The sequence below is a fragment of the Mirounga angustirostris genome, unplaced genomic scaffold (genome assembly GCF_029215605.1).
Source record: "Mirounga angustirostris isolate CCGP_5_RB_7025 unplaced genomic scaffold, mMirAng1.0.hap1 SCAF_4, whole genome shotgun sequence".
Classification (NCBI taxonomy): domain Eukaryota; kingdom Metazoa; phylum Chordata; class Mammalia; order Carnivora; family Phocidae; genus Mirounga; species Mirounga angustirostris.
The window spans coordinates 168,736,187-168,748,289 of record NW_026991712.1 but is presented as its reverse complement, the minus strand read 5'-3'; the positions used below and the strand labels follow the sequence as shown (position 1 = coordinate 168,748,289).

Below are 12,103 nucleotides of genomic sequence, written 5' to 3'. Positions count from 1 at the left end.
TGGATGAATAGTTGGGAGAGGAAATGTCATGATTGTTGTTTTATTAATTTTTGTGTTTTGTTTTGATTTGCCTTTTTTTTTTTTTCCTTTCCACAGAATAATGCATATACTGCCATGTCAGATTCCTATTTACCCAGTTACTACAGTCCCTCCATTGGCTTCTCCTATTCTTTGGGTGAAGCCGCTTGGTCTACTGGGGGTGATACAGCCATGCCCTATCTAACTTCTTATGGACAGCTGAGCAACGGAGAGCCTCACTTCCTACCAGATGCAATGTTTGGACAACCAGGAGCCCTAGGTAGCACTCCATTTCTTGGTCAGCATGGTTTTAATTTCTTTCCCAGTGGGATTGACTTCTCAGCTTGGGGAAATAACAGTTCTCAGGGACAGTCTACTCAGAGCTCTGGATATAGTAGCAATTATGCTTATGCACCTAGCTCCTTAGGTGGAGCCATGATTGATGGACAGTCAGCTTTTGCCAGTGAGACCCTCAATAAGGCTCCTGGCATGAATACTATAGACCAAGGGATGGCAGCACTGAAGTTGGGTAGCACAGAAGTTGCAAGCAATGTTCCAAAAGTTGTAGGTTCTGCAGTTGGTAGTGGGTCCATTACTGGTAACATCGTGGCTTCCAATAGTTTGCCTCCAGCTACCATTGCTCCTCCAAAACCAGCATCTTGGGCTGATATTGCTAGCAAGCCTGCGAAACAGCAACCTAAGTTGAAGACCAAGAATGGCATTGCAGGGTCAAGTCTTCCACCACCCCCAATAAAACATAACATGGATATTGGAACTTGGGATAATAAGGGTCCTGTGGCAAAAGCCCCCTCACAGGCTTTGGTTCAGAATATAGGTCAGCAGCCAACCCAGGGGTCTCCTCAGCCTGTAGGTCAGCAGGCTAACAATAGCCCACCAGTGGCTCAGGCATCAGTGGGGCAACAGACACAGCCATTGCCCCCACCTCCACCACAGCCTGCCCAGCTCTCAGTCCAGCAACAGGCAACTCAGCCAACCCGCTGGGTAGCACCTCGGAACCGTGGCAGTGGGTTCGGTCATAATGGGGTGGATGGTAATGGAGTAGGACAGTCTCAGGCTGGATCTGGATCTACTCCTTCAGAACCTCACCCAGTGTTGGAGAAGCTGCGGTCCATTAATAACTATAACCCCAAGGATTTTGACTGGAATCTGAAACATGGCCGGGTTTTCATCATTAAGAGCTACTCTGAGGACGATATCCACCGTTCCATTAAGTATAATATCTGGTGCAGCACAGAGCACGGTAACAAGAGACTGGATGCTGCTTATCGCTCCATGAACGGGAAAGGCCCCGTTTACTTACTTTTCAGTGTCAACGGCAGTGGACACTTCTGTGGCGTTGCAGAAATGAAATCTGCTGTGGACTACAACACATGTGCAGGTGTGTGGTCCCAGGACAAATGGAAGGGTCGTTTTGATGTCAGGTGGATTTTTGTGAAGGACGTTCCCAATAGCCAGCTGCGACACATTCGCCTAGAGAACAACGAGAATAAACCAGTGACCAACTCCAGGGACACTCAGGAAGTGCCTCTGGAAAAGGCTAAGCAGGTGTTGAAAATCATAGCCAGCTACAAGCACACCACTTCGATTTTTGATGACTTCTCACACTATGAGAAACGCCAGGAGGAAGAAGAAAGTGTTAAAAAGGTAACTAGTTTACCATTCTTAAGACTTTCAGGGAAGGAGAAGGAACTAGAGAGAACAGGAGAGGTATTCTTCTGAATGGTTAATAAACGCTCTGTAAATAACAAACGTATCACTTAACAGTTCAAGCCTTTATAGAAGTATAATTGGTGTTACTGTTTGACTTAGTTTGTAGAAATATGAGCTTAAATTAATGGAAGGCACAAACTGTAGAGAAACTGAATTTAAATGATGCAAAAGAGGTGAACAAGGCCAGAAGAAATGCAAAAGGACTAATTGAAGTGATAGAACTATGGAAATTCAAGTAGGAAAGGATTGAGGCTGTAATATGGCAGAGAAAAGGTAAAAGTTCTGTTATAATTAACTTTTGGCCTAACTCAGATAAGGTGGTTAAGTCAGGAGTTGGTGTGTCACCAAGCCCTGACATTGCTTTCTGCTTGCCTCTGACTATGGGCAGTATTAGGGTATTTTTCAGAACTTTTTCCTTGTTCCTGTCCTTCTTAGTGTTCTGCTTAATTACTTTTTCCAAAACCCTTTTCCCATTTGAAAAGGTAGTGTGTATTATATAAAACTTGGAAAACAGATAATCAGAAAAAGCTGATCTCTTGCTTTTAAAATTCTGTTGTATTCCTGAAGAGTAACCTTCTCTTTTTTTTTTTAAAGATTTTATTAATTTATTTGAGACAGAATGAGAGAGAGAGCACATGAGAGGGGGGAGGGTCAGAGGCAGAAGCAGGCTCCCTGCCGAGCAGGGAGCCCGATGCGGGACTCGATCCAGGGACTCCAGGATCATGACCTGAGCCGAAGGCAGTCGCTTAACCAGCTGAGACACCCAGGCGCCCGAGTAACCTTCTCTTGTTTCCCTTCTGTAACAAATGACAATCTTGGGCAGAGGGATGGAGAATAGGTCCAAACTAAAGAGTTGGAATTTATTGGAAAGTGTTGGTAATGCTTGGTCTGTGTGTATTGAGTGAATGTAAACTTTAAGACCATAGAGAATGGTGAAATACTGGTTGGTGCAGAGCATGTGTTATCTAGGACTTATTAATGATTGAGAGAATCCTAAGTGGTTAGCTTCAAATGTAAAATAAAGCCTATTAAGCTTATGTAAATATGTTTTTCTTTTTTTAAAGATTTTTTATTTGACAGTGCGGCACAAGCAGGGGGAGTGTCAGGCAAAGGGCGAGGGAGAAGCAGGTTTTCTGCTAAGCAGGGAGCCCTATGCGGGGCTTCATCCCAGGACTTTGGGATCACGACCTGAGCCGGAGGCAGATGCTTAACCAACTGAGCCACCCGGGAGCCCCTAAATATATTTTTCTTATATTTGTCACGAATTCATAGAGATTTTATATATTTGATCTAGGCTCTGAGGCACTTGTTATGCCTCTGTAAAAGCTTATTTTTTGAGCAGAAGAAGGAGGGCTCTTTGGTTAGATTCTCCACCTCTATAACACAGAGGTGTGCATAGTCTTCCAATTAAAGCAGGATGGTTGCCATTTTACCTTCTAGTGTGTGCAGATGAATAAAAAATGGAGATGTGTTTGTCAGTGATGCTAGAAGTATAGAGCCACATTACTGAAAAGTCCAGAAAAAGCTCTTTTTTGTCCTTTAAATTCCTCTTTTCCATTCCCCAAAGTTGAACAGTTTAACTTAAAATGTGCCATAATCTTGAGGAAAATTGTTTACTCATTATTTTCACCAGACATCTGAAAAGCTCTAAAGATGTTTTAACAGGCTCCTTTATCTAGAGGAACTCAAGGATGGGACGCCATGACCTTTTAAGCATCGTGTAGTTTCATAGCAGATTATTAATGTGTATGAGGGGCATCCAGGTGCTTAGTTTAACCACTTGAAACATGCATAATATCAGTCCCATATTATGCATCTGCTTGCTTTCATCTGCAAAGTTCTGTCCTACATCTTGTGATTAAAAATAGGAAGGCAGAAAAATAAAAATAGGAATCCCTGACAAAGATAGGAATGTGTTTTCAGGAATGTACAGCATAAATGATCAACTTGTATGCGTTAGAACTTGTGGGGAAACTTGGAATTAAAAATGAAGTAGCAAATTTGAGGGCTGTTAATTTATTTTTTTAAAAGATTTTATTTATTTATTTGACAGAGACACAGCGAGAGAGGGAACACAAGCGGGGGAGTGGGAGAGGGAGAAGCAGGCTTCCCGCCAAGCAGGGAGCCCGATGCGGGGCTCAATCCCAGGACCCGGGGATCATGACCCGAGCCGAAGGCAGACGCTTAACTACTGAGCCATCCAGGCGCCGCCCCAGGGCTGTTAATTTATGTAGACTTTTAATCAAGTTTATGTTTGTATTAAATTCACTTGAGTGGTTCAGCGAATATTAATTCAACTTCATAAGGAGGTGTAAGATTTCACATGTTGGAATTGACCAGCTTTGTGATGTTTTCATAGTGAGTAGTAATAATCAAGGTTTAGGGTCTTTGTTAAGCCAACTAATGGATCTTTCTTAAAGCCATTCCATAAAGACTTTTGATGAATGACTATACTAATTGTTCTCAGGCTGGTGAACAAACCACCAAAAATAAAAAAAATAAAGCCTCGATTATACTCGTATCAGATTACTTTTTAGTTTACCTTCTGTGAGAAGAGATTGCTGGGGTTTCAGGAAGTTCCCTATAATTGCTTCTAAACCCAGTTACCATTTCAGTCAGTATTGCCTTACTTCTCTTGCCCACTGTTATCCTTAACATTCTTACATAACTGATGTACAGCCAGTCTTTATTAGGCTTCCAAGACAAGTTTCGTGGGAGTCAAACTGTTAGCTCATTGAGGCAGTAGACTTCTTTAGGTGGGGTGTTTGTATGTGCACTTTTGTATTATTTACAAAATTGCAAAAAATGGTGCCAGATGGGCATGGTAACTCAGTAAGTGGGGAAATAATTAAGCTTCATCCTGAAAATGATGTCACAGCTATTCTAAAGTTCCATGATTGGGCATGTGTCTTGGTGGAACACACTGAAGCAGAACTATAGCCATTTTTGGCTACTGTTACTGACTTGTTCTGTTCCATGTTGTTATTCAGTATCATAGAACCTTTAAGCATTGGATCTCTCCAGCTTGAAACTTCAGCAGATTTTAGGGGTATCTTCCATATGTGGTTTACTCTGTTGTACACTTCAGGTAATATTTTGTAACCTGTTTTCTGCATTTATTTAGAACCTTTCCCTAATCATTAAATATTTCTACTATGACATCACTTTTGATGGCTTCATACTAGTCTAGCATAGATTTATTATAATTTACCAATCCTTAATTGTTACATTTGTCAGCTTCTTTATATTTTTTTCCAGCTAAAATAACACTGCAGTGAACATCCATTGATAAAAATACTGATTCACATCTGTCCTTCAGTGTTACTGCTGGCTCAAAGGGTCTGTGCTTTTTGAAGGTCTTGGCTGTGCTGTATATTACCATATGGGCCTTTTTGTTTCTGAAAGATTTTTTTGAAAGAATTATTGTCAAAAGAAGACAAGAGTGAGTTAACCTCTTTGTTTCAACTTGAGAATAGCCTCGCATAAAGGGAGAGTTATTTCCTGCATAAATGATGCAATATGTTTTTATAAACTTCGTAATAGTTGGTTAAATTTTTTTATATTTCCAGCCTTTTAACTATAGGTAGAAATAAGAATAGTAGAGGGGACCAAAGACTGCCTAATTTTCTTAAAGCCTAGCCCAGTGTTAGACTCAGTCTCAGGCAGTTGGATAAATGATTTTTCTGAATAACTGGAAAGCTAATGGGAGAAAGATCTAGAGAAGATGTGATTATTGTGATAATGGCTCAAGGTGTGTATTTTTAAAAATGTTATTGATATTAAGTGAAAATAGCAATATTTCTTAAATACCTCTAGAAGTACTCCTATTTTCAAGCAGAAGACTTGAAAATAGTGACTTGGAGTATGTTTGGATAAACTTAAGATTTATTATGCTGCTTAAGAATTGAGAAGAAGCTATATATCTTTTCTTTACTGTGTGCTAGGTACCACCGAGAAATCTGGAGTGTATTGTCAGGGAGCCTTACATTAGTGACAGGTCAGCATACAAAACAAAGTATTTTCTCAAGATATGTACAGGGTGCCAGTTTGGAAGTGAGGACTGCCTAACCCAGCCTGGGGTGTGGGTGAATTGGTCACAAGAAATCCTGGAGGGGCGCCTGGGTGGCTCAGATGGTTGGGCATCTGCCTTCGGCTCAGGTCATGATCCCGGGGTCCTGGGATCGAGCCCCGCATCAAGCCCCACATCAGGCTCCTGGCTCAGCGGGGAGCTTGCTTCTCCCTCTCCCTCTGCCTCTCTCCCTGCTCATGCTTTCTCTTTCTCTCTCTCTCTCTGTATCTCTGTCTCAAGTGAATAAATAAAATCTTAAAAAAATTAAAAAAAAAAAAGAAATCCTGGAAGAGGTGATCTTTGAGCTGAGCCTTGAAAGATGTGTATAAGGTAGCCAAAGGTGTTCGGGGAAGAATGAACATAGATTCAGGACAGCCCACATCTGTGACACTGTGTAGATAATAATTTGGAGCAAGAAGTCCTGTACAACTTAAGAGCAAGTCTAATTGGTATTTGTGGAGTGGGTTTCTCCACAGTGGAAGCTTGTTGGAGATTAGATTAGGAAAAGGGAGTTGAATGAAAATTTTTTTTTTAACTTTATTAGAGAGCGAGCGAGAAACAGCATGAGGGGAGAGGGTCAGAGGGAGAAGCAGGCTCCCCACTGAGCCGAGAGCCTGATGTGGGACTCGATCTCAGGACTCTGGGATCATGACCTGAGCCGAAGGCAGTCGCTTAACCAACTGAGCCACCCAGGCACACATTGAGTGAAATATTTATGCAGTTAGTTTGATAAAGAAGGAAACTGAGAAAGGCACAAAGTTGGTTTTAAAAAATTCTAGAGTTTAATAGAAAGAGTAAGATTTAATTTGAATCAGGATGGAGGAGCTTCTTGATGTTACCTTTTTTTCTTTTTTCTTTTAAGATTTTTATTTATTTGACAGAGACACAGCAAGAGAGGGAACACAAGCAGGGGGCGTGGGAGAGGGAGAAGCAGGCTTCCCGCAGAGCAGGGAGCCTGATGCGGGGCTCGATCCCAGGACCCTGGGACAGCGACCTGAGCCGAAGGCAGACGCTTAACGACTGAGCCACCCAGGCGCCCTTGATGTTACATTTTCTTAAGTTTTATTTTAATTCCAGTTAGTTAACACAGTGTTAGATTAGTTTCAGGTGTACAATATAGCGGTGATTCAACAATTCCATAAATCATCCAGTGCTCTCTTTGTTGTTATCTTTGCGTGGAAGGCAATGGGAAGCTTGTAGAAGTAAAGGTGAACCAGTATATGGTAATAAGAGATACCATTGCTGAATACATAACAGCTCACTTCTTCCAGTGATGTGTTTCATACACATTATTTTGTTTCTCATCATATCCCTTAGTGTTTATCAGAATGGTTAGCTTACGGGGCGCCTGGGTGGCTCAGTTGGTTAAGCGACTGCCTTCGGCTCAGGTCGTGATCCTGGAGTCCTGGGATCGAGTCCCGCATCGGGCTCCCTGCTCGGCAGGGAGTCTGCTTCTCCCTCTGACCCTCCCCCTCTCATGCTCTCTCTTTCTCTCATTCTCGCTCTCAAATAAATAAATAAAATCTTTTTTTTTTTTTTTTTTTTTTTTTTAAAGATTTTATTTCTTTATTTGACAGAGAAAGACACAGCGAGAGAGGGAACACAAGCAGGGGGAGTGGGAGAGGGAGAAGCAGACTCCCTGCTGAGCAGGGAGCCCGATGCGGGACTCGATCCAGGGACTCCAGGATCATGACCTGAGCCGAAGGCAGTCGCTTAACCAACTGAGCCACCCAGGCGCCCCTAAATAAAATCTTTAAAAAAAAAAAAAAAAAGAATGGTTAGCTTAGAAGAGATGATTTGGAAGGGGAATATGATAGCCGTTATCAAATGCCTTTAAGACTGGTAGGTTTAGGGGTGTCAGGCTGGCTCAATTGGCAGAGCACATGACGTCCGGATTTCAGGGTCACGAATTCAAGCCCCATGTTGGGCATAGATCTCACTTAAAAAAAAAAAAAAAAAAAGACTGGTAGGTTTATTCTCCATGCCAGAAGACAGCACCAGAACCAGTGGATCGAGGTTCTAGGGAGGAAGATTTTTTTTTTTTTTTAAGATTTTATTTATTTATTTGAGACAGAGAGAATGAGAGACAGCATGAGAGGGAGGAGGGTCAGAGGGAGAAGCAGACTCCCCGCCGAGCAGGGAGCCCGATGTGGGACTCGATCCCGGGACTCCAGGATCATGACCCGAGCCGAAGGCAGTCGCTTAACCAACTGAGCCACCCAGGCGCCCTAGGGAGGAAGATTTTTGTAAATAGAAGGGAGAACTTTCTAAAAACGGAGTTCTTAGTCACAGGAGGGTTTCAAGAAGAGACCAAAAGAACTTTTATTAGATATGTTTTGGAGAAGATTTATATGTGGAATAGTCTAGACCAGAGAAACCAAGAATAAGAGGGTTAGCCAGCCCAAGATAACATTTGAAATTCATGGAGAGAGGAATGGATGCTATTAAACTAAGGTCTTTTTAGGAAGGTTATTTCTGTTTTGTAATTTTTGACCTAATTACTTATTACATATAAAAAATAAAGGACTTGAGGCTAGAAGGACATGGATGACAGAAAGGATTGATACATTCCCAGTAAATCTTAGTACAGATAAAGTATATGGATAGTTATTTTTAAAAATATTTACTGTATTAGTATTAATGAAAAAATTGTTATTTTAAACATACTGAAGAGGAGGGGGTGCCTGGGTGGCTCAGTCGATTAAGCACCTGCCTTGGCTCAGGTCATGATCCCGGGGTCCTGGGATCCAGCCCTACTTTGGGCTCCCTGCTCATCAGGGAGTCTGCTTCTCCCTCTCTCTCTGCTCCTCCCCGGTCTTGTGTTCACACGCTCACGCATTCTTTCTCTCTCTCAAATAAATAAAAGCTTAAAAAATATAAAAAATGATTATTTAAGAGAAGTGTTTCCTTTTTCTTAAAATCCAGTTTTCCTATGGTGTTGGTGCAAGTAATGTTTGTTTCTTTTTTTTAAGAGAAAGGAGGGGGAGGGGCAGAGGGAGAAGGGAGGATCTTAAGCAGGAGAGATCTCATGACCCTGAGATCCTGACCTGAGCCAGAATCAAAGAGTTGGACACTTAACTGACTGAGCCACCTAGGTACCCCAGTGTTTCTCTTTATAAGGAAGTTTTTTGGGTTTGTTTGTTTTCTTCTTTATGGCCATCTTCCTCCTAACCCTTTGATTTGGGCATTTACTCCCCTCCCCTGTTGGGAAATATTTGAAGCTGTCAACCTTGGCTCCATTTTCTTTTTCTTTTTTGAGTAAGTTCTGTGCCCAATGTGGGGCTTTTAACTCATGAGCCCGAAATCAAGAGTCACATGTTCCACTGACTGAGCCAGCCAGGCACCCCTGCTCTATTTTCAACTTGAGAAAAAAATTAAAAACATCCAAGTAAAATTTGTGATACAAAAGTTAGAAAGAAAACATCACTTTAGCCAAATATATTTTCTTGTTAAATGCTTAGAGAATAAATAACCATGGCGTATTGTTCCTTTCCATATAGTATTTCTACCCCCCACCACTGGTTTAAGTTGCCTCTTCAGAACTAATGGAACGCTGGGTATCCTGGGTTTTTTTGTTGTTGTTTTTTAAAAATATTTATTTATTTGCTAGAGAGAGAGAGAGAGTACAAGCAGGGGGAGTGTGGCAGGCAGAGGGGAGCCCGATGCGATTCGATCCCAGTACCCTGGGATCATGACCTGAGCCGAAGGCAGCCGCTTAACCGACTGAGCCACCCAGGCGTCCCTGGGTATCCTGTTTTAATTGAGATGGCAAACCTGAACTTTTTGTAAAATTCTAAGGCTCTTTATGTCTACTTCTGTCTTGCAGATAAGTTTACTTGTCTCTCTGACAAAAGGGTTAAGGAAATTCTATTTGTGTTACTCATTACCTTCCTTGTTTTGTGGATAGATAAAATGCCTTTCTGCAGCCTCCTTAGAGGAGGACTGGAAGAGAATAGATGACACTGAATTTGGATCTCCTTGAACCATGCCCTTTGTTTGTATTCATCTTTGAACAAATGTTTGTGTTAATTGATAAACAAAGTACCATCTTTGCCTTAGGAAGGCAAAGAGGACAATAAAATGGATAAAATACGGGATAATAGCTGTAATAGAGGAATGAAGAAATGGTTTTCTGAACAAGAGTGATAAATTTGGGGAAATTAAGGAAGGCTTCATGGAGGAAATAACATTTGAACCATGTCAGAATGAGTAATAAGCACTCAGGTGATAGCACAGTGCTTGGCACATAGTGCATATAAAAGTTTAGTATATTCTCATAAGCAGCAGCAGCCTCAAAGAGGTTATTTGTGTAAGTTCTTATTGCTTAATAAGTGGTGGTTTGGTATTTCAGTTGTCAATTATGTGTAGCTGGCTAATTGTGAGCTGTTTAGCTTTTAAGAATTTTAGCAGGGCGTCTGGGTGGCTCAGTTGGCTCAGGTCATGATCCCAGGGTCCTGGGATCTAGCCCCAAATCGGGCTCCCTGCTCATCAGGGAGCCTGCTTCTCCCTCCCCCTCTGCCACTTCCCCAGCTTGTGCTCTCTCTCTCTCTCAAATAATAAAATCTAAAAAAAAAAAAAAAAAAAAAAAATTTAGCAACCTGGCTGTTAAACAGGGGCTCTTGGGTGGCTCAGTCGTTAGGCGGCTGCCTTCGTCTCAGGTCATGATCCCAGGGTCCTGGGATTGAGTCCTGCATCGGTCTCCTTGCTCAGCGGGGAGCCTGCTTCTCCCTCTCCCACTCCCCCTGCTTGTGTTCCCTCTCTTGCTCTTTCTTTCTCTGTCAAATAAATAAAATCTTAAAAAAAAATCATCATTAAATGACATAACATTAAATTCATTGTATTAAAAGTATTTTTAAATACATTATAGGGGCGCCTGGATGGCTCAATCATTAAGTGTCTGCCTTTGGCTCAGGTCATGATCCCAGGGTCCTGGGATCGAGTTCCACATGGGGCTCCCTGCTCAGCGGGAAGCCTGCTTCTCCCTCTCCCACTCCCCCTGCTTGTGTTCCCTCTCTAGCTGTCTCTCTCGCTCTGTCAGATAAATAAAATCTTTAAAAAAAAAAATACATTATAAAATTACAATTAAACTACATAAACTTACTATATAGTTACTGTTACCGTTAAACCATAATAAATACATTTATCACTCTTGAGATTATTTGTATCTATTGTATCGATATATAATATTGTATATAAACAATATATAATACATAGCTCTGCCATGTTATTTACACCATGAAAATTGACAAATGCTGGGATGCCTCGGTGGCTCAGTCAGTTAAGCATCTGCCTTCAGCTCAGATCACGATCCCGGGGTCCTGGGATCGAGTCCCACATCGGGCTCCATGCTCAGCGGGGAGCCTGCTTCTCCCTCTGCCTGCCACTCCCCCTGCTTGTGCACTAGAATGCTTTCTTTCTCTTGCTCTTTCTCTCACTCTGACAAATAAAATCATAAAAAAAAGCTAATTTTTTTTTTAAGATTTTATTTGAGAGAGAGAGAGCACATAAGAGGGGGTAGGGTCAGAGGGAGAAGCAGACTCCCTGCCGAGCAGGGAGCCCGATGCGGGACTCAATCCAGGGATTCCAGGATCATGACCTGAGCTGAAGGCAGTCGCTTAACCAACTGAGCCACCCAGGCACTCAGAATCTTAAAAAAAAAAAAAAAAAATTGACAAATGCTATGTATACAAATCAGGACTTGGTTTTTGTTAATTGTCTGCCTTAAAGTGATAGAGAAAATATTAATGCAGATTAAATTTAAGTGTGTCATGTCTGTAGCTCTGCATATTTTGAATAGCACAAAAATTTGAGAAAATAGTCTTACAGAATTTGAAAAGTATTACCCGGTTTAGCAGAGAAGTTGCTCAAATTATGGATGAACTAGTGAAGTTCTGACATATTTTCGTTTCACTTTTGTCTTAATGAATGATAAATGAAAATATGTTGGAATTACATCTGAATAGATACAGAACTCTCTCAGGCCCCAAAGCCCATGGGCCAATATGTGGAGTTTGCCAGATAGAAAAGTGGGGAGGGCATTCTAGGAAGAGGAGACAGCATGTTCATAAACATGATCTCATGAATGCTCAGGTTATGTTTTCAGAATAATGAGAAGTGGAAAAGAATAGTAATTGGTAAAGCTGGAGAGGTTGGTTGGGCCCAGCAGTATATGAAGGGCTTTGTTTTTTTCCCCCACTTTTTTTTTTTTTTTTTTTAAAGTAGGCTCCGCACCCAGCGTGGAGCTCAGTGCAGGGCTCCATCTCAGGGGCTGAAATCAAGAGTCAC

At 41.7% G+C, this 12,103-nt stretch overlaps 1 protein-coding gene across 3 annotated transcripts in view; it reads left to right on the top strand.

The window, feature by feature from the left end:
• Positions 1–12,103, top strand: part of YTHDF2 (YTH N6-methyladenosine RNA binding protein F2) — a 32,733-nt gene that overhangs the window by 4,423 nt on the left and 16,207 nt on the right. For all 3 annotated transcript variants that reach the window (XM_045898275.3, XM_045898274.3, XM_045898277.3), the window contains one exon: positions 97–1,683. In XM_045898275.3, coding sequence (XP_045754231.1) covers positions 97–1,683 — 1,587 coding nt within the window. The remainder of the gene's footprint in view (positions 1–96; positions 1,684–12,103) is intronic.